Below are 23,763 nucleotides of genomic sequence, written 5' to 3'. Positions count from 1 at the left end.
TGGTCAACACTGAAATCAGATTGATTATATTCTTTGCCACCAAAGATGGAGAAGCTCTATACAGTCAGCAAAAACAAGACTGGGAGCTGACTGTGCCTCAGATCATGAACTCCTTATTGCCAAATTCAGACTTAAATTGAAGAAAGTGGGGAAAACCACTAGACCATTCAGGTATGACCTAAATCAAATCCCTTATAATCATACAGTGGAAGTGAGAAATAGATTTAAGGGACTATATCTGATAGACAGAGTGCCTGATTAACTATGGATGGAGGTTCTTGACATTGTACAGGAGACAGGGATCAAGATCTTCTCCAAGAAAAAGAAATACAAAAAAAGCAAAATGGCTATCTGAGAAGGCCTTACAAATAGCTGTGAAAAGAAGAGAAGTGAAAAGCAAAGGAGAGAAGGAAAGATATTTCCATTTGAATGCAGAGTTCCAAAGAATAGCAAGAAGAGATAAGAAAGTCTTCCTCAGCAATCAATGCAAAGAAATAGAGGAAAACAATAGAATAAGAAAGACTAGAGACCTCTGCAAGAAAATTAGAGATACCAAGGGAACATTTCATGCAAAGATGGGCTCGATAAAGGACAGAAATGGTATGGACCTAACAGAAGCAGAAGATATTAAGTAGAGGTGGCAAGAATACACAGAACTATACAAAAAAGATCTTCACGACCCAGATAATCACAATGGTGTGATCACTCACCTAGAGCCATACATCCTGGAATGTGAAGTCAAGTGGGCCTTAGGAAATATCACTACGAACAAAGTTAGTGGAGGTGATGGAATTCCAGTTGAGCTTTTCCAAATCCTAAAAGATGATGCTGTGAAAGTGCTGCACTCAATATGCCAGCAAATTTGGAAAACTCAGCAGTGGCCACAGGACTGGAACAGGTCAGTTTTCATTCCAATCCCAAAGAAAGGCAATGCCAAAGAATGCTCAAACTACCACACAATTTCACTCATCTCACATGCTAGTAAAGCAATGCTCAAAATAATAGCCAGGATGTGCAAGCAACCTAGATGTCCATCAGCAGATGAATGGATAAGAAGCTGTGGTACATATACACAATGGAGTATTACTCAGCCATTGAAAAGAATACATTTGAATCAGTTCTAATGAAAACTGGAGCCTATTATACAGAGTGAAGTAATCCAGAAAGAAAAACACCAATACAGTATACTAATGCATATATATGGAATTTAGAAAGATGGTAATGATAACCCTGTATGCAAGACAGCATAAGAGACACAGATGTATAGAACAGTCTTTTGGACTCTGTGGGAGAGGGCGAGGGTGGGATGATATGGGAGAATGGTATTGAAACATGTATATCATATAAGAAACGAATTGCCAATCCAGGTTTGATGCAGGGTACAGAATGCTCGGGGCTGGTGCACTAGGATGACCCAGAGGGATGGTATAGGGAGGGAGGTGGAGGGGGGTTCAGGATGGGGAACACGTGTACACCTGTGGCGGATTCATGTTGATGTATGGCAAAACCAATACAATATCATAAATTAATTAGCTTCCAATTAAAATAAATTTAAATTAAAAAAAATTCTCCAAGCCAGGGTTTAGCAACTCATGAACCGTGAACTTCCAGATGTTCAAGCTGGTTTTAGGAAAGGCAGAGGAACCAGATATTAAATTGCCAACATGTGTTGGATCATTGAAAAAGAAAAGAGTTCAAGAAAAACATCTACTTCTGCTTTATTGACTATGCCAAAGCCTTTGACTGTGTGGATCACAATAAACTGTGGAAAATTCTGAAAGAAATGGGAATACCAGACCACCTGATCTGCCTCTTGAGAAATCTGTATGCAGGACAGGAAGCAACAGTTAGAACTGGACATGGAACAACAGACTGGTTCCAAATAGGAAAAGGAGTACGTCAAGGCTGTATATCGTCACCCTGCTTATTTAACTTATATGCAGAGTACATCATGAGAAACACTGGGCTGGAGGAAGCACAAGCTGGAATCAAGATTGCTGGGAGAAATATCAATAACCTCAGATATGTAGATGACACCACCCTTATGGCAGAAAGTGAAGAAGAACTAAAGAGCCTCTTGATTAAAGTTAAAGAGGAGAATGAAAAAGTTGGCTTAAAGCTCAACATTCAGAAAACTAAGATCATGGCATCTGGTCCCATCACTTCATGGCAAATAGATGGGGAAACAGTGGAAACAGTGGTAGAATTTATTTTGGGGGGCTCCAAAATCACTGCAGATGGTGACTGCACCCATCAAATTAAAAGACGTTTACTCCTTGGAGCGAAATCTATGACCAACCTAGACAGCATATTCAAAAGCAGATACATTACTTTGCCAACAAAGATCTGTCTAGTCAAGGCTATGGTTTTTCCAGTGGTCATGTATGGATGTGAGAGTTGGACTATAAAGAAAGCTGAGCACCAAAGAATTGATGCATTTGAACTGTGGTGTTGGAGAAGACTCTTGAGAGTCCCTTGGACTGCAAGGTGATCCAATTAGTCCATCCTAAAGAAGATTAGTCCTTGGTGTTCATTGGAAGGACTGATATTGAAGCTGAAACTCCAATATTTGGAGTTTGATGAGATGAGCTGACTCATTTGAAAAGACCCTGATGTTGGGAAAGATTGAAAGCAGGAGAAGAAGGGGATGGCAGAGGATTAGATTGTTGGATGGCATCACCGACTCAATGGACATGAGTTTGGGTAAACTTTGGGAGTTGGTAATGGGCAGGGAGGCCTGGCATGCTGCGGTTCATGGCGTCTCAAAGAGTCGGACACGAGTGAGCGACTGAACTGAACTGAACTGAATAAAACTGGAGCCTCTGCTTCTCCACATCATGGGATTACATGTGCCCCATGGGTTTGATCCTTGGGTTGGGAAGATAACCTGGAGAAGGGAATGGATACCCACTTCAGTATTCTTGCCTAGAGATTCCCACGGACAAAGGAGCCTGACTGGCTACAGTCCATGGGGTCTCAGAGTCAGACAAAACTGAAGCTACTTAGCATGCATGGATGCACAGTTAAGAAATGTCCTTCAGCTTCTATCAACACTTTCTATTTCCTCAGACTGTGACATACAGCTCCTTGAACTTTAATCATACTCTTCACTCATCTTTCACCCTTCAACTCCAAATGGCCCTTCTTCTTGCTCTCTCCCTGACCCTAATTCAAACATTATCTTTCTGACTCTGGATCTGGACAAGTATGACACTCTGTTTGGGTCACTGCTCAGTTCAGTTCAGTCACTCAGTCATGTCTGACTCTTTGTGATCCCGTGGACTGCAGCACACCAGGCCTCCCTGTCTATCACCAACTCCCAAAGTTTACCCAAACTCATGTCCATTGACTCAGTGAGGCCATCCAACTCGCTCATCCTCTGTCATCCCCTTCTTCTCCCACCTTCAATCTTTCCCAGCATCAGGGTCTTTTCAAATCAGTCAGCTCTTCACATCAGGTGGCCAAGGTACTGGAGTTTCAACTTCGACATCAGACCTTCCAATGAACACTCAGGAGTGATCTCCTTTAGGATGGACTGGTTGGATCTCCTTGCAGTCCAAGGGACTCTCAAGAGTCTTCTCCAACACCACAGTTCAAATGCATCAATTTTTTGGTGCTCAGCTTTCTTTATAGTCCAACACTCATATCCATACATGACTACTGGAAAAACCATAGCCTTGACTAGATTGACCTTTATTGGCAAAATAATATCTCTGCTTTTTAATATGCTGTCTAGGTTGGTCATAGATTTCCCTCCAAGGAGTAAGCATCTTAATTTCATGGGTGCAGTCACCATCTGCAGTGATTTTGGAGCCCCCCAAAATAAATTCTGCCACTGTTTCCACTGTTTCCCCATCTATTTGCCATGAAGTGATGGGACCAGATGCCATGATCTTAGTTTTCTGAATGTTGACCTTTAAGCCAACTTTTTCACTCTCCTTTCATTTTCAAGAGGCTCTTTAGTTCTTCTTCACTTTCTGCCATAAGGGTGGTGTCATCTGCATATCTGAGTTTATTGATATTTCTCCTGGAAATCTTGATTCCAGCTTGTGCTTCCTCCAGCCCAGTGTTTCTCATGATGTACTCTGCATATAAGTTAAATAAGCAGGATGACAATGTATAGCCTTTTCCTATTTGGAACCAGTCTGTTGTTCCAAGTCCAGTTCTAGCTGTTGCTTTCTGACCTGCATATAGGTTTCTCAAGAGGCAGGTCAGGTGGTCTGGTATTCCCATCTCTTTCAGAATTTTCCACAGTTTATTGTGGGTCACTGTTAAGTGACAATAATTTTATTGACCCCATATCAGGGAAGAGGTCAGGTTAAAACAGAGATTGAGGCAGAGAAATCTGTGACATATTCTAGAGTGGAACTCTAAACTTAATGGAAGCCACTCCTTATGTTAATTACTGCCTATTGGATTGCATCAAGAAACTTGATTTGGAAGATAAAATTATAAAGCAACAGTGATATAACTAGAGTCCACTAGTTGACTACAGAAACATTTCCATGCCCAAAATTCTTTTCTTATATTCATTTATTTGTACTTTTTAAGACTACATTAACTAATCTCCAGGAATTCTCACCAAGTGAAAGAATTGTTCCTAAATTGTATGTTTTGGAATTTTAAATATTTCTAATCATTTCACTTAGCAATCTAGATCTGAACTCGGCTTGATTTTAGTTTCTTCATATGGAGGTGGGGAGCCTAAAACTCCAAAACAGGGAACACGAAACAGTTCAGGGTTTTGAGTGTGAAGGTGCATTCCAACAGTTGGAGTCACAGCTGCTTCTGTCCCTGGAAAGAGAAAAGTAGAGGCATAATCTTTCTAGTCAGCATAAAACAGAAGCACATGAGCTTCCTAATAAAATCTGGCATTTCTTGGATCACTGGAGCAACAGAAAATTATTTGTACCCTTGAGAAAAAATTTACAATCATCTCACTCTCTGCTGTGATATTTTAGTCATTATAGCAAGAAAATTTGCTCTCATGTACCAATTAGGCCATCATTGACTAAGCCATCAAGAAGCATTTACAATTTAACAGTTGAAACTAGAAGAAATATCCCTTTTGGTAGATCAGAAGACAAGATTCCTGTAAACACTAATGGCATTTTAGCTAATGCTCCCATCATGAGATATGCAATCTCACTAGAAACATTAAAGTATTACATCTGAACTTCATCCTTTCATGTGTATGTTCTGTAAACTGCAACTAATGCAATTAATGAATTACAACATTTGTCAATGATGCATAGTAAAAATACTAAGTTGTGAGAAGTTTGTAATTAAAATATATACTTACAATAAGCAAAAAGCATTCTTAAATTTTAAATTTTGAAATTAAAGGTCTTGACTTAGATTAGGCACACTACAAACCATCCAATATAAAAGACATGCATTTTCTTCCTTAAACTGATCACCTTGAGAGATTATGCACTTATTCCAATAGGTTTTTGGGAAATCTTTTATTAGTATTGGCCTGAAAGACTGCTTTAGAGTCACACAGGAAATCAATAGTAATACTTTATAGTCATTTATCTATATTGTTTTCCTTTTTTTCACAAGGTCTTTACATTTCTGGGAATAATTTGACTGCTTCTTCCCATATCAATAACATAACATAAATTCATGACAGCCATAAATTCACCTTTAAAGAAAAAATTACACCCTTAAACTAACCTTTGACTGTTTTTGTGTATTAAAATGAATTGTAACACTATCATGTCCATTCATTTTCATATTGCCCTTGGCTGCTTTTTCTACTATAATTGCAGAAATTAGTAGTCCCCATAGAGATCGTATGCTTGCAAAGCCAAACATATTTCTTGTCTGACTTTAATACAAAAAGTTTGATGACCCCTTCCTTTTTTTTTTAATTTTATTTTATTTTTAAATTTTACATAATTGTATTAGTTTTGCCAAATATCAAAATGAATCCACCACAGGTATACATGTGTTCCCTATCCTGAATCCTCCTCCCTCCTCATACCATCCCTCTGGGTGATGACCCCTTCCTTAAAGGATTAAGATTCTATACCATCAAGGAGATTTCAAAGAACAAGCCACAATTATTAAAATGACTCCAAGTAGTTACATAAAAGGCAATAGCTGTATCAGTGGAATCCATATGTAAATTAATCAAAATTATTGCTTTGGAGTGCATTTTATTTATCTAGAATCATGAATTTCCATATATTTGTATTTGCTTTATTTTGTATCTCACTGGTTCACAGGACAAAGTATAATAATTTAAATATTAATGTAATATGTAAAGAGTGGAGCCATATGTAGAATATAAATCTCACCTCCTGGTTCAACACTTTCCTTAAGGAGTTAATTTATTTAATTGAATAACCTAATGCTAACTTATTACACGGTTTTACACCTCAGCTTACTCTTGTGCAATATCTATAAAAGCAAGGCTAAATGAATGTAACGTGCTTAAAACAAAGCCTGACATGCATTAAAGTTGACTGTCACCGTTATCAGTAGTGATATTAGCATTTTGTTGTTGTTGTTGTTTAGTCGCTTAGTCGTGTCCAACTCTTTGTGGACCCCAAGGACTGTAGCACACCAGGCCTCCCTGTCCATCATGAGCTCCAGGAATTTGCTCAAACTCATTGAGTCAGTGATGCCATCCAACTGTCTAATCCTCTGTGGCCCTCTTCTCTTCCTGCCCTCAATCTTGTCCAACATCAGAGTCTTTTCCAATGAGTTGGCTCTTCTCATCAAGTGATCAAAGTATTATCATTAGCATTATTATATATTAAGAACTGCACTATGCTAGGAGTATGCACGCATTTTCCTTTATTGACAGTAATATTTCCCAAACTTTTTTATTTTAATGTTTAAATAATGGTTTAATCATTATTCTTATTAAGGTTAATGGCACAGAGATTACTGAATGAAAACTTTCTTATTAAAAACAAAACTTTCTTGTAGTTAGAGCCTTGAATATTTAGGAAGTTTAGAATGATGTAGGCTAGTCCAAATGTCTTGATAAAAAGAGTTAACACTGGCAAAGTAGACTTGCCTCAGTATTTCCCTCCTTTGTGGATACAATTAGTAAGCACTGCCCATTTTCCAGATGAGCTGCTTCCAGCAAATCCGATAGAGTCAGAGGTAACTTGGCTATCTTTGTATCTGTAGTGGTTGACCAGGATTATTCAAAATAAATATTAGCTTGAATTTATATCCATCAGGGTCATTATTAGTGTCATGCTCCAGGCAGCAAGATATTGACACTTGCTCTTTATGTTAGAAAAGGTTTATTATTATTTCCTTACTACAGATTTGCCCATTGCTCTTAAACTTATGAAAACCATAGGGTATTCATATGATAAACAGAATTAAGCTCAGACAGCTTTGGTAAAATTGAACACATGTCACTTCTCAATTTTTTTTTCAAAGCATGTTTACATACAATATCATGTGATTGGGAGGGAAACAGGCATTATTTTTACCTTTTGACAAATTAGGAACCTGAGAGAGCTCAGTTAAAAATGCTTACAAAAATTCTATGATTTTGACAACTGTTGGTGAAGATAACAGTTTGTTGTTTGATTTTGTAAAACCAATACACTCACTGCTAATTTTTTATACCTGGAGTTCAGATTCCCCGAGTCATTAAGAGTCACTCTAATGGACTTGGTTCATTTGAAAATGCCTTTCTTATTCTTTCTGTTCTGTATCCTTTTTATATCATTCTGTTCTCTCACTTGGGGGTGACTAAGATTGCCTGAATTTGAGTCACCATTCTACCATCCACTCTGTCCCTAATCTCTAAGTGCCTTTGTTCCCTCATTTTCAGTGCTCAGAATGACAGTGAACTGTTAATGGAGCTGTAAGGAAGAATAAAGGAGATGAGAGATGTCAAGGAGTAGCCCGGAATGTGACACATGATAAGTGCTCAGTAAACATGAGTCGTTACTATCATCATGCCCATCCATGACAGCTTGTGAATGACTCTCATTCCTTTCCCACAATGAGTCCCAGAATATTTACGTGTAGAACACAAGGCATAGGAAAATGACATTTCAAAAAGCATTCCTAAATAGGATAGGATTCTGGGGGAGGGGAGGAGAGAGGAGAATAGAGTGTGTAAGGATCAGCTTCTTGCCTGACTGCCCAGTCCCTTCTCCCCTTCCCAAATTGGAGCATTCACATTTAATCATTGCTGGAAGACTAGTATTTCTATTTGCCTTGAAATAAGAAAAAGGTAAGATTATTTCTGAAATTGCAGAAGAAATGGAACCAGGGAGATTGGATAGTTGAAATGCAGCATTATCCAGGAGATCAGCCCGAGGAGGAGCCAAGCCAGGATGAGTGTCTCAGGAGAGGTGACTCTGCTTCTCCTCTAGCTCTTTTTTCTTCCTTTCCCCCTTCACTTCCTTGACTCTATTCTGGTCTTCCTCCTCCTCTTTCTCTAGCAATACCTTCTCTTCCTCCTTACCCTCTGCTGGAGTATCAGAGGAATTAATTCTTTTATTGGTGCACAAAGAGCTTCATCATAACATGTTACGACATGGAAACATTAGACCATTTCAGAGGGGAAGGAAAACAAATCTGAGCCCTGAGTCAACATAGAATTGTGAAAAGGCGTGATTATTGGTTTAGAAGATTCTCTTAAGGCCTTGGTGTTTGGCTGAGATTCCTAAGGACTTTTCCAGACAGAAGTCTCATCACTGTGATGGGCTGAACTGGTGAGGCCTTCCTTAAACATATTTTACAAGGATTCCTGAGCCAAGTATTTTCCTTCCTCCTTTTAATATTTCTAATCAAGATAATTGACAACCAGAGTCATGTAATATTGTCAGAAATTGCCAGTGAGAAATTTCCTATTTTATATATTTCAACATCAGTAAAGTTCACTCCACTCCAGCCTCTGAGAGTCTGTCAAAATTACTCTCTTTGCTCTTCTCATTTGAGGGCAGATTTCATGGGATCTTGAACGTCAAACCTCTGACCCTCAGGTCAGAAGAGCAGAACTATTTCAACTAATACATTCAGAAGAATATGGTAATAACATGAAATAAATTTTGAAGAAATAAAATGAAAGTCTTAGAGGAACCTGGGGCATATATATAAAATCTCATCTCATCACTGAAATGCTTTAGATGACTTATTTCCTACATTCTATATTCAGGAGGAAAGTCCTATCTGCCCCCTTTAGATCAAGGGGTAGCAGGGAGTCCAGGAACCTTATTTCATATTCTAATATGTCACCAGTAGTTTCCAAACAAGTTCTCATTTTCCTCTCCTGCTTCTGAACAGTGGCTACAGGGAAGACTCAGAAGTACAAACTCATAACCTGCAGTGTAGACGGGAAAACCCAGCAGTAGTGGACTTAGCTCCAACCTGGGAGCACAAAGTTTTGTGGGACTGTGAAAGCAGGCTGTGGTTTGGCTCTTACTTCCCTCTCAGCAAAAAAAAAAAAAAAATCCTTTAGTATTTCCCTCACTTCTCTTTTGGAAAGTACCTCCTTTTAAGGAAATATTAGATAGGGAGGATATTTGTCTGGAGAAGTGTAAGTATAATGAGAATTCATCGGAGAAAGGAAATTGGGTGTGGGTCTGGGTGTCAGGTTGTCTTATAACATTAGCTCCCTGGAGTTTAATTCCAGAAATTACTAGTTAAGAAGAGGTGACTTGGGGCTTCCGTGGTGGCTCAGGGGTAAAGAAGCTACCTGCAATGCAGAAGATGTGAGTTTGATCCCTAGGTTGGAAGGTCCCCTGGAGAAGGAAATGGCAATCTGCTCCAGTGTTCTTGTCTGGGAAATCCCATGGACAGAGGAGACTGGCAGGCTACAGTCCATAGAGATGCAAGAGTCAGACAATTCTTAGCGATTAAACCAACCGACCAATGACTAGAGATCACAGAGAATACCACTTCCTGAACTATTTGCTTGTGTTTTGTTTTGGAGAGGAAAAATAAGAATGGCAAGAAGTATAAGTCTGGGAGCCACATCCACATCAAAGACGATGTGAATGGTGATTCTCTACCTATATAGCCACCCTGAACATCCATAGGACAGGATGGGAGACAGGTAGTGGATGGGAAAATCACCATAGGTGAGGACAGAAATAAACCAAAAGAGGCAACTGAACGTGTTCTTTACAATGCACATCAACAGAAGTGAACTTGGTAATGCCATTTAAGGTGAAAAAGAGTTTAAATGTTCTTGCAAAAAACAAGAGTCAAAGCTACACCCCAGGGATTAAGAAGCAAAAGATAGAATGAGGAAGAGAATGAAGAAGGAAATGAGGGTTCTGGACAGCGAAATCCACCACTGAGGAATCACCCAATGGAAATATCTGGTGGTTCAAGATATAAGGCTGTGGTTAGTGTCCAGGAATGAGGTGACTAGCCGTGTGTGTGTGTGTGTGTGTGTGTGTGTGACTGTACTGATTCTCAGTCGTGTCTGATCCTTTGCCATGTGTGCCCTACGTAACTTTTCATTGCTCATTATCCTCAATCCTGGAAAATCTGGAGTATATTAGTTGACCTGCAACAGAGATTTATGGGGTATATTTATACAGCAGAGTGAGAAAAGTAGATAACATCCTCTAAAGGAAGTAATAGCCACTTTTCTGAGTTGGTATTTTAAGAATTAGAGATAGTATCTGTGAAACCCCTGACCTAGTGCTTAGTACTTTGTTGGTGTAAATTAACTTGTGAAGCATTATCACAGTCTTGACTCCTTTTTCTCACATTCATACCTGTCAGGGAAGTTCAGAAAATTCAAAAGCATGTATGTAAACCATCATCCAGGAAATATAAAAATATTAGATAAATTGGGATTTAACTGTGGCACATAAACTGCCTGAAAAGTTGTAACAGTATAACTGGGTAGCCTATTTACCAAAAATTAGAAACAGATTTTGTTTTGTTTTGTTTTAACACTTCAGAGTGAGAGAATGGCTAAGAAGACCAGTGCAGGTTCTCCTCTGTAGTAGCTCAAGTTAAGGTGGAAGAAACATAGTTGTGTGTTTATTTATTGAATACCTCTTGTTAGATAAAGAAAAATAGACCAATGTGACCACGTTGATCCCTTTGACTAACATATTTTGGTTGAAGGTCATGACCCTATTTCTCTATACACTCAGTGGAAAGTGCTGCTGATTTTAGAAGAAAAAGCTATTTTCATTGGAAACCTTAATTATCCTTTCCCAAATAATCATTTTTCAAGTTAACAATGTGTTTCCCTATTAAATAATAACTTTAAAAAGAAGTCAACAGTGAATCCAATCACTAAATCTTAATACTGAGTTTTGAGATTAAAACACTTTAGTTTATTTTTACCCCACTTTCTATTTAGCTGTGAGTTTTTCCAGGATATCTCCCACTCTCTCTGTTGAAAATCTTATGCTGACCCAAGTTTTGAAGGGCAGCTGTTAGTTTCTACCAAGCACTCTTGAGGCAACTGTAATATACAATGTAGTGCCTTAGAAGGAAAATCTCATAACAGACAATCTCTGGATGAGGACAATGCTTAATGTGAAGCTATAAACTGTCAATTGTCACCTCTCAGAAATCACAAAACTGTCATTTTTCTACTTAAAGCTGAGGCTGGAAATTACAAATAACTCAAGACCACAATTTTCTCCATTTCTTACCTCTTAATGCACACTAAAAAAATAATAGAAAGGACAGGGTTTGGGAGTGGATGTGGGGAGCAGGGAGGATCAGGAGACTGCCAATGTGTCTGGAGAGAAAGGACATGAGTACTGACACTCACTCACACAATCCAAAGTATTTCAGGCTCTGCAATGGAAGCAGACAATCTGAAAAGCATTATTCGATATTATTGCCAGTAAGTGAGGCATGGCAAGCTTCATAAATGAACACAAGGTGAAAGATGGACATCAAAAGCCCAGAGATACTCTTCTGTACCTTAAACTCTGCTTTCACCTGGAGTGGCCAGTCCTGTGTACCTTTTCCCTTCTGCTTGTTGACTTAATGTTTAGGTTTAGGTTCTGTTCCCATACTCAACTCTGAGTCACTTTCCCAGGAAACAATTTTTCTTTTTTTTTTTGGAGTCTTTTGAAGTTTTCTCATTTAGACTCTCTCCCCAGTGCATGCCTTTGAGTCCTCAGTAAACTATATCTTGTTCTATGTTTACAAATTTGTTTTTCATAGATTAACTTTTCAACTCACACAAAACTATAAGGTTTCCAAAGAGGACATCTAGAAGTGTGTAAACAGCTTACCGCAAACGGAGTCCAAGTCTCCAGCAGCAAAAACAGCCATGGTGCGTCTTTGGGGACCATTTTTGAGTCTCCTCAGGCAGCACTGGAAGCAGAAGATCACTGTTCCACAGAGAAGAGCCACCAGGAAAATCAGCAGCAAGAACCTGACGCCAGAGAAAGCAGGGGAAGAGTGAGATGGAACATGCCTCAAAGTTAAGAGCTCCTGCTACTTCCTGGAAAGGTACAAAAACTCAGCAAGCCCAGCTGTAAGGAATCTGTGAGGCCAAATTCCTTAAACAAACCCCCATTATCTCTCATACACTTTCACCTACTCTGGAATCTTCTCTGAGCTCAGAGTGAGGCAGTCTTGCCAGGCAATCGTAATTGTTTCCTCTTTAGAAGTTGGAGATTTGTTCAAAGAAGCAGCATTTTAATTCCTTACATTCATCCATTATTGCTTCCATTCAGTTATCCAGTCATTCATTCAACTAGTGTGTGTGAAGTATGTATGTGTGTGTGTATAAGTGTGTGTGTGTGTGGGGGGGGGTGTGCACTCGCTCAGTCAGGTCTGACTCTTTGTGACCCCATGGTCTATAACCCAACAGGCTCCTCTGTTCATTGAATTTCCCAGGCAAGAATACTAGAGTGGGTTGTCATTTCCTACTCCAGGAGATCTTCTCAACCCAGGGATGAAACCCACGTCTCTTGTGTCTCCTGCATTGGCAGGCAGATTCTTTACCACTGCACCATCTTCTAGAATGTAAGTGACCAAATAGATTTTAGATGTTGGAGGTGGGGATTCAAAGGTTGACAAGATAGGGTTTCTGTCTTTGAGGAACTAACACTAACTTCAATGTTTAGTTTGAAAAATACAGAAGCCAAGATTTAGAAATTTATAACAACTTTCTTTTGGTCTTATTCTGAAAGTTTAAGGCAAGAACTAAAATCGGTGGATGGGCCATTTTGAAAGATTTCAGGAGAAAGATTTCACCTTTAAAAATATCCAACTTGGGAGTAAATTATCATTCTTAAAAATAGTCAGTTTCCTGTCACAGGAAGTGTTTAAGTAAACACTGAAAAATGACCTGAAGCTGATGTTTCTATGTATGTTAATCCACATGACCCCTAAAGTTTTCTTAAGCTGTATGATTTCATATGCTATCTCAATTACTTAGGAAAAGGAGTATGTATATACCACCAAAGATTTTATAGCACAAATTGGGGATGTCCTTACCAGATATACCAGCCATTTGTGTAACGATCTTTATAGTTTATGCACCTGGTGATAAAGGAAGAGCAGTCAGTGCTGGATCTCTAGATTGACAAAGCTTATTCTTCTGGACTACAGTATTTTTTCTGACCACACCTGTTTCCCCCACAATCACCTGCTCACTGCACCCCCCAGCATAATTAAACAAATATTTACTGTATGTCCACTTCATTTAAGGCACTGAAAATACAGCTAATTGTGAATCTGTCAGAAACATAGACAGATAATTTCACTGTAATAGGGTTGATTCTAGAGTTATAAATACTGTTATGCATTGAGGTGGTAGTAACTACTTTCCAGAACTAACATGTCATCAGTTCAGTTCGGTTCAGTCGCTCAGTCATGTCTGACTCTTTGCAACCCCATGAATCGCGGCACACCAGGCCTCCCTGTCCATCACCAACTCCTGGAGTTTACCCAAACTCATGTCCATCGAGTCACTGATGCCATCCAGCCATCTCATCCTCTGTCGTCCCCTTCTCCTTCTGCCCCCAATCCTTCCCAGCATCAGGGTCTTTTCCAATGAGTCAACATGTCATAGGTATTAAGTATTAGGTAGATAATCGTTCCAGTATTCTGTTTATTCAGAGACTTAGAATTCTTCAGAATGCAAATTCTCCAGGGAAAGTTCATGATCTCTATTAACCTTTAATATCTTGGTAAGGAATAGAAGGCCTACAACCTGGTTGAAAGTGAAAGTCGCTCAGTCATATACCACTCTTTGCAACCCCATGGACTATAGAGTCCATGGAATTCTCCAGGCCAGAATACTGGAGTGGGTAGCCTTTCCCTTCTTCAGGGGATCTTCCCAACCCAGGGATTGAACCCAGGTGTCCCACATTGCTGTCAAATTCTTTACGAGCTGAGCCACAAGGAAAGCCCAAGAATACTGGAGTGGGTAGCCTATCTCTTCTCCAGTAGATCTTCTGGACATAGGAATAGAACCAGTGACTCCTGCATTGCAAGCGGATTCTTTACCAACGGAGCTATGAGGGAAGCCCAATAACTTGGTAGGATAAAGCAATTATAATAAAAGGAAAATGAGTGTCTGTGGTCACACATACCATTTACCAAGGAGTTAGAAGTTGATTTTCAGGATGGTCAAACTACTTGTGTATCTAGGCACAACTCAATCATTCTTGAATTAACATTTAAAAGGTGATACAAAGCCAAAGTCCATAGTGCAATTTTAAGGAGGTTTAACTCCCCAGGGATAGACATTTAAGTGCTATTCATTTTAGAGCCCCTTTCTATGTCAGACAGGTGCACTGAATGTACTTTTACTTATGGACCTTTTTCACGCCCTTGTGTAGATGATGCTGTTAAAGTATTCTGAGATTAAACAGTGGAAAACTGTTCATCACAGCCTGGTAACTTCTGAGATGAGCTATACTTAATCATCTTTGTTAAAATAACACTCAATACTTTTCAACTTGAAAGCATTCATAAATGTCAGCTAATTTATTGCTCCCAGCATCTCTAAGGAGGCAGTGTGTCATGTTTATCATTATAGTATTCAGAAATGACTTTTAACACATGTGAAGTGTCAATTTAAAATTTTTATTGCAAATGTTTAAGACAAAAGTCAAACTTAAATAACAAGAATTTTTTAGGGGGGCACCTAGAGGGTTTAGTCAAGTACATAAGTTCAAATGACAGAGGAAAAAAATGGGAACTGAAGTGTGAGTTTAAAAAGCATCCTAAGATAAGAGATCAATCAAGGATTTTACAAATAATTAGTGGCACATCCTTGTAAAGAAATATTGTCCATTCATTAAAGAGAATATAGATTATATTTACAATGAAAGCTTTGTTAAATAAAATAATGCAAAGATCTCAGTTCTACTTCGTATATTTTCTTTTGCACAAATACACTGATTTCACTAAATCGGTATTATACAGTTAGTATGTATAGATATGGGGCTTCCCTGATGGCTCATATGATAAAGAATCCGCCTGCAATGCAGGAGACTCCAGGTTGAATTCCTGGGTAGGAAAGATACCCTGGAAAAGGGAATGGCTACCCACTCCAGTATTCTTGTGTGGATAATTCTATGAACAGAGGAGCATGGCAAGCTACAGTCCATGGGGTCATGTATACACCAAGTTACTAACAATGCCTGCTTATTTTGAAGATGGTATTGTGAGGCACTTAATTTTTTTTAACATTCTATATTCTTTGAATTTTTGTAATGTACATGCATCATTTTTGTAGCCATAAATTTTATAAATAGTATAATATATATATATATATATATATATATATATATAATTGAATGTAGTATTCCACTTTCAAAATGGATGTAGGAAAATTTTATTGGTATCCTGATTCAAAAATAGAGCACAAGATTCTTGGTTTTCAATCTTGAAATGTAAGCTTATAACCAGAGAGAATGGATTATTTCATCTTCCTCTATGTATAAATCTGCTTCTCTTCTTACCTTTAAAAATAGATCATATGCTTATTGAAATGCCAATTCTAAATATTAACTACCTCATTTAATTTCTTAGTTCTAATATTTGAGCCAATTAATATTTTTTCAAGTGCTATCAATTATCCAAACTTATTTACTTTACTTCCTCTTTCTGACCCTGTGCACACATTGTTGAAGTTACTAATAGCAATAAAATGGTCAGAAAGCAGTTAGCTGGAGAAATGCAAAGTGATCATATAATTTCACAATTGCAAGCTCCTTTGGGATCATTTATTTCACCCGTAGGATTTTTTCACTGTGCATTGTGATTTTTCACTGTGGGAAAAAAAAGTGGGAAGGTCACCAGCTGACCAAAGAGCTTAAATTAGAATATAGGTCTTTTCACTCCCTCCCTACCATCATTTCCATGTCTTTCTCAAGTTTAATTTTTAAATAGAAATTTTTGAGTTCTTAAAAAATAAAATAGCATCTGAACAGTAGCAATATTTTAAATACTCAAATTTAGGTGCAAAATTTTCAGTGTAGGAAAAGTTACATTTTCTTAAACAAAGTTGTTACTCAGAGATTTATTTCAGTTCAGTTCAGTCGCTCAGTCATGTCCGACTCTTTGCGACCCCATGAACCGCAGCATTCCTGGCCTCCCTGTCCATCACCAACTCCCAGAGTCCACCCAAACCCATGTCCATTGAGTCAGTGATGCCATCCAACCATCTTATCCTCTGTCATCCCCTTTTCCTCCTGCCCTCAATCTTTCCCACCATCAGGGTCTTTTCAAATGAGTCAACTCTTCACATGAGGTGGCCAAAGTATTGGAGTTTCAGCTTTGGCATCAGTCCTTCAAATGAACACCCAGGACTGATCTCCTTTAGGATGGACTGGTTGTATCTCCTTGCAAGGAGATTTATTTATGCTTAGTCAAATTCAGATGAGAATGTCAAAAAGAAAAAAAAAATGCAAGAGAAGTTAGAGCAGATTATAATGTTTAAGGAAGACACTTTCAATAACCAGAACCTTCTAGAAGTAGGTGTCACCATATACAAAAGTAAACTCAAATAGATTAAACTCCCAAATGTGAGACTGGACACTATAAAACTCCTAGGGAGAAACATCGGCAGAATCTTCTCTGACATAAATCACAGCAATATCTTTTTTGATCCACCTCCAGAATAATAGAAATAAAAACAAAAATAAACAAATGAGAACTACTTAAACTCAAAAGGCTTGCACAGCAAAGGAAACAATAAACAAAACAAAAAAATACAGCCCACATATTGGGAGAAAATATTTTAGAATGATGTGACAGAAAATGGATTAATATCCAAAATGTACAAACAGTTCATGATGCTTAACAGCATCCAAACATCCCAATAAACAAATGGGCAGAAGACCTAAACAGACATTTCTCCAAGAAGACATACAGATGGCCAAGAGGCACATGGAAAGATGTTCAACATTCATGTTATTAGAGAAATGCAAATCAAAACTACAATATCATCTCATACCAGCCAGGATGGTCATCATCAAAAAGTCCACAAACAATAAATGCTAGAGAGGGCATAGAGAGAAGTCAACCCTTCTGCACTGTTTGTGGAAATGTAAATTGGTACAGCCATTATGGAGAACAGTATGGAGGTTCCTTAAAAAGCTAAAAATAGAGTTACTGTATGACACTGCAATCCCACTCCTTGGCATATATCCAGAGAAAAACATGACCGAAAAGGATATATGTACCCCAATGCTCATTGAAGAACTGTTTACAACAGCCAAGACATGGAATCAACCTAAGTATCCATCAAGAGACAAATGGTTTTAGAAGATGCGATTTATATATATAATGGAATATTATTCAGCCATAAAAAAGAATGAAACAATGCCATTTGCAGCAACATGGATGGACTTAGAGACTGTCATACTGAGTGAAGTAAGTCAGACAGAGAAGGAGAAATACTGAATGACATCCTTTAAACACAAAATCTGAAAAGAAACGATATTAATGAACTTACTTACAAGAGAGACACAAAGATTTACAGAATGAACTTATGGTTGCCAGAGGGAAAGGGATAGTTTTAGAGTTTGGGATAGACATGTAAACTCTGTTATATTTAAAATGCATTACCAACAAGGACCTACTGTATAGCACATGGAACTCTGCTCAATGCTGTGTCAGCCTGGATGGAAAGGAAGCTTGGGGGAGAATGGATACATGTATACATACAGCTGAGTCCCTTTGCTGTTCACCTGAAACTATCACAATACTGTTAGTCAGCTGTACCCCCAATACAAAATAAAAAGTTTAAAAAAGAAGTGAGGTCAGAGGAGATAATTTCTGTCCCTTTCAGAACCTCTTGTGTCCTACTGTGATGTGTGGAGAGGATTCCTGCTCTGTAAAGACAAAAATTATCTCCTTTGGCACCTACTTCTCTTTTAAAATACTTCTTATTTGGGGATACAGCCAATCTTAATTTTCTTATCAGTGCTGAGAATCTGTGGACCTAAGATTAATTACAAATTCATTAATTTGATAAATAGACGAAAAGCTCAGAGTTGTTCCGTTGGCTCCTCTACTAGAATTATCCATAATTTCCTATGCTAGGCATTTTTCTAAACCAACAGTTATATAATTTCATGTGAATTAACTCACTTTCAAACTTAAAATTATACAAAGTAGTATCACACTATTGTAATTCTCACTTTACAATTGATACAATTCAGTCATAAAGAGGTTAAGTAACTTGTCCATGATAACCCAGTTAGAAGGGCCAGAGGCAGGCTTTAAGCCAAATGGTCTGGCTCTGGAGCCCATGTCTCTCTTACTACCATGCAGCACTGCAACTGGGAATAGTAAAAGTCAGTTCTAGCCTCATATTGCTGTGTGGTGTACTGCCTGAGTGCATTCAATATCCCATGTTACAAAATGTTTCAAGAAAATATTAAAAATAGAAAAAGAAAAGTGAGACCTCAGATAGTATCATACAAAAAGAATAAGCCATGAGTGAGATCACTTTGTAAACTGAATGTAGTAAATCCCATATATAAAATTAGAACTCAGCTTCAGATCTGGTTTAAACTTTCTAGCAGTTAATAGGATAAAATAGAGAATTGGTAATGTAGCATTCTCTAAAATTAATAAAAACAGGCAACATTATTCACTACACACACAACTATTTCTGATATAGTCATTCCCTTCTCCAGGGGATCCTCCCAATCCAGGGATCAAACCTGGGTCTCCTGCATTTCAGGCAGATTCTTTACCATCTGAGCCACCAGGGAAGCCCCAGAGAAATGAGAGACAAATTCAAACTATGGGGCTTCATAAATAGACTGCGTTTAACAACAAGAGCCTTGACGTACTCCTTTTCCTATTTGGAACCAGTCTGTTGTTCCATGTCCAGTTCTAACTGTTGCTTCCTGACCTGCATATAGGTTTCTCAAGAGGCAGGTCCCGTGGTCTGGTATTCCCATCTCTTTCAGAATTTCCCACAGTTTATCGTGATCCACACAGTCAAAGGCTTTGGCATAGTCAATAAAGCAGAAATAGATGTTTTTCTGGAACTCTCTTGCTTTTTCCATGATCCAGGGGATGTTGGCAATTTGATCTCTGGTTCCTCTGCCTTTTCTAAAACCAGTTTGAACATCTGGAAGTTCACGGTTCATGTACTGCTGAAGCCTGGCTTGGAGAATTTTGAGCATTACTTTACTAGCGTGTGAGATGAGTGCAATTGTGTGGTAGTTTGAGCATTCTTTGGCATTGCCTTTCTTTGGGATTGGAATGAAAACTGACCTTTTCCAGTCTTGTGGCCACTGCTGAGTTTTTCAAATTTGCTGGCATATTGAGTGCAGCACTTTCACAGCATCATCTTTCAGGATTTGAAAGAGCTCAACTGGAATTCCATCACCTCCACTAGCTTTGTTCATAGTGATGCTTCCTAAGGCCCACTTGACTTCACCTTCCAGAATGTCTGGCTCTAGGTGAGTGATCACACCATCGTGATTATCTTGGTCATGAAGATCATTTTTGTACAGTTCTTCTGTGTATTCCTGCCACCTCTTCTTAATATCTTCTGCTTCTGTTAGGTCCATACCATTTCTGTCCTTTATGGAGCCCATCTTTGCATGAAATGTTCCCTTGGTATCTCTAATTTTCTTGAAGAGATCTCTAGTCTTTCCTATTCTGTTGTTTTCCTCTATTTCTTTGCTGGGCTGTAAGAAGCACAAGCTGGAATCAATATTGCTGGGAGAAATATCAATAACCTCAGATATGCAGATGACACCACCCTTATAGCAGAAAGTGAAGAGGAACTAAAAAGCCTCTTGATGAAAGTGAAAGAGGAGAGTGAAAAAGTTGGCTTAAAGTTCAACATTCAGAAAACGAAGATAATGGCATCTGGTCTCATCACTTCATGGCAAATAGATGGGGAAACAGTGGAAATCATGTCAGACTTTATCTTTTCAGGCTCCAAAATCACTGCAGATGGTGACTGCAGCCATGAAATTAAAAGGCGCTTACTCCTTGGAAGAAAAGTTATGACCAACCTAGATAGCATATTGAAAAGCAGAGACATTACTTTGCCCACAAAAGTCCGTCTAGTCAAGGCTATGGTTTTTCCTGTGGTCATGTATGGATGTGAGAGTTAGACTGTGAAGAAAGCTGAGTGCCGAAGAATTGATGCTTTTGAACGGTGGTGTTGGAGAAGACTTTTGAGAGTCCCTTGGACTGCAAGGAGATCCAACCAGTCCATTATAAAGGAGATCAGCCCGGGGTGTTCTTTGAAAGGAATGATGCTAAAGCTGAAACTCCAGTACTTTGGCCACCTCATGCAAAGAGTTGACTCATTGGAAACGACTGATGCTGGGAGGGATTGGGGGCAGGAGGAGGAGGAGAAGGAGAGGACAGAGGATGAGATGGCTGGATGGCATCACCGACTCAATGGACGTGAGTTTGCGTGAATTCCGGGAGATGGTGATGGACAGGGAGGCCTGGTGTGCTGCAATTCATGGGGTCGCAAAGATTCAGACACGACTGAGCAAGTGAACTGAACTGAACTGAACTGAAGAACAAGAGCAATGTTTATCATAGCACTCTTAGTTAGAATGTAAATGCAATAACAAATTTCATGGGTCCTTTTTGTAAAGATCATCCTTAACAAAAAGCTAGAATCAAATTTAGCTACAATAATTTGGGGGAGTGATGGGTGCCTAATCATATCACTCAGAATCTAGTGACCTGACCTAATTAATTTCGGGTTGGTAAATTGTACAGTCACCGAAAGGATGGATGGATTGTGCATCCCTCGGGTGTGCCACCAGGTGTGTAATTTTATCTACATACTGGATACATAGTGCGGTTTATGGTGAAAATCCCAGGCTCAGGAGTCATTTGTGAGCGCAGATCAAAGCTCTGCCCTTTACTTGCTTACTCTTGAGCAAAATACTTAACTTCCCCAAGCGCAGTAATACAGCAGACTATCATCAGCAATGTATTCATGCAATTAATTTATAGAATGCTTATGGTTATTTATGTTTCATAAAATATCTATTTTTGCATGCACATGCACATCAATATATTGGTTATTTCTGGGAAAAGGGAAGATTAAAGGTATAACTATGCAAAGGACCTCTGTCATGTTTTATTCCATACATTAAATTACTTACAATATCTAAATTATATACAAAAGCTTAGCAACATGCTGTTTCTACTAAAATGCTATTATAAAAATAAATCGAGCAGGTTTGATCAGAAAAAAATTTGTCTTGTGTTTGAAAAACAATTTACATAGAACTAATACTAGATTCCCACAAACACCTTCTTATGGTGACAAAACATTTGAGATACTGTGTCTATTTTCAATACATTCAATGTGTTTACTTACCTTCTACCAGCTCCCTACAAAATCAACCACTTTCTTACCTTCTCTGTCTTTATTTTCTGCTAATTTTCATTATATCCGAAGTGGGTCTTTTTGTTTGTTTGTTTTTATTCAAAAGTAGTGGTATTAAACAATGGGTGTGTGCTCAGTAGTGTCCGACTCTTTGCGACCCCATGGACTGTAGTCCACCAAGTTCCTCTGTTCATAGAATCTTCCAGACAAGAATGCTGGAGGGGGTTGCCATGCCCTCCTCCCAAGAATCTTCCCTACCCAGAGATTGAATCTACATCTCCTGCACCGGCAGGCAGATTCTTTACCACTGCACCACTAGGGAAGCCACTAAATAATGACAAATATATTCATAACATGCAAATACAAAATGATGTAGCCAAAAGTTTTGTACTTAAGTACTAGTTTAAGTCCAGTAGTTAATTTGTTACTATCTCTCTTTGGGTCTCAATTCTTCACCTGAAAAATATGCTAGTAGCCTCAGTGATTCTAAAGTTAGCATATTAAGTTCTCCAATACCATATTCTCCTGTCATGTTGATGACAGAGTTAGATTCAACACTTATGATTTTTCCAATTAAGAATTTCTTTATTCTAATGAGAATTCCCTTGCTTCTCAGTGGTTAGGACTCCATATGTCCACTTCTGGGGGCCTATGTTCAATCCCTGGTTAGGGAACTAAGATCCTGCAAGCCATGCAACATGATCAAAAAACAAACAAACAAACACTTTCATTATTCTAGTACTCTGGGTCAAAAGCAGAAGATGAAAGGGCAAGATGAAACAATCACGAGGTCCAAAATTAAACAAACCAATAGTCAAAAGTCCATTATGTCACCAACCCCAGAAGACAGAGGGAAAAGCAAGTCCAATATCAGTGCAAAGAAACAGCAGTGGAGAAACATGCAGTAACTGTAAGATAGGCACATACTTAACAAGCAGATTATCAATAATGGGATGATCCACCAAAAACAGGTGAAGGATTCCAGGGCCAAGGAAAGCATCCCACCCAGCATGGCCTCTTAATCTGGAGACAGGGCCCGAAAACCCCAGCCTGGAGGGTAACAATGATAATTAAAACAGCTAGTTGGCAGTGAGGACTGCTCCCAGAAGAAGACAGCACTTGGCAGAAGTGATTTCTGACACTTGCACCAGTCTCAGTATGTTATAGTTATCATTAATCAGCAGCAGCTTTATTAATGACACCTTCTCCCCATTTCCAGAATAGAATTCTGAGAAGCATTAAGCCTATAGCACAAAAAAATGAGAAAATTGAGTCAATTATTTACATAACTTATATCAAAACACTTTGAAATATAATTTAGGTTAGATCATTGTTTGCTTATAGTTGAAACCAAATTAGCCAGAAAACTGTCTCCAGTCATCTCTGTGTCTTAACGCATGTGGATGCAGTCATAGAGGAAGACATGAACTTAAAGGACATCTAAAACCTCCAGGATGGAGAATACAATGAGCAAAAATACCTTGAAATCAACGAGGCCCCTTATTTTTATTTAACATAGCTGACCACAATGAAAGTGCATCTTTTCTGCTTTTAGAAAAACTGAGCCATTTGCATTTAAAAGTAATGTATTTTTTTTCCTCTAGTAATTGTAATGATCATTTGAAACTCATTTTGTGCTTCTCAAATGACTTGAGACATTTTTAGTCTTCAGATTTTGAAAATGCTGAATAAAACTGTGGAGCTTTTTGTTATTTACTTACATTTCATTTTCTTCACATGGTGTGTCCGATAGCACCAACTGAAACACATGTTTAGAACAATAAAATCCAAACATTTCATCAGTCTAATCCTTTAATACAAACAGGGCCTAGAGACAATGGGATTTATATCATTTCGTTTTTTTTTTTTTTTTTTAATTAAAATCTCCGTAGCAGAATCTATTGGCGCACAGAATTTTAATTGAAAAAAATCTCTGGGTAGACACTTCAGCTCAGCAATGACAGGAGATATATATTATGAGCCAGATTCTT

At 38.4% G+C, this 23,763-nt stretch overlaps 1 protein-coding gene across 1 annotated transcript; it reads right to left on the bottom strand.

Annotated features, from left to right (window-relative positions):
• Window positions 1–4,558: 4,558 nt before the first annotated feature.
• TMEM207 (transmembrane protein 207) lies at window positions 4,559–23,528 on the bottom strand. Its single transcript, XM_055570306.1, has 4 exons — window positions 23,494–23,528; window positions 13,423–13,467; window positions 12,210–12,352; window positions 4,559–4,794 (listed from the first exon to the last, which is right to left on the bottom strand). Coding segments are annotated over exons 1-4 (339 nt in total). The 5' UTR covers window positions 23,496–23,528; the 3' UTR covers window positions 4,559–4,645.
• Between the last annotated feature and the right edge of the window lie 235 nt (window positions 23,529–23,763).

The sequence above is a fragment of the Bubalus kerabau genome, chromosome 2, assembly GCF_029407905.1.
Source record: "Bubalus kerabau isolate K-KA32 ecotype Philippines breed swamp buffalo chromosome 2, PCC_UOA_SB_1v2, whole genome shotgun sequence".
Classification (NCBI taxonomy): Eukaryota; Metazoa; Chordata; class Mammalia; order Artiodactyla; family Bovidae; genus Bubalus; species Bubalus kerabau.
Note: the sequence above shows the minus strand (reverse complement) of the source record. Positions and strands in the feature narration are given on the sequence as shown.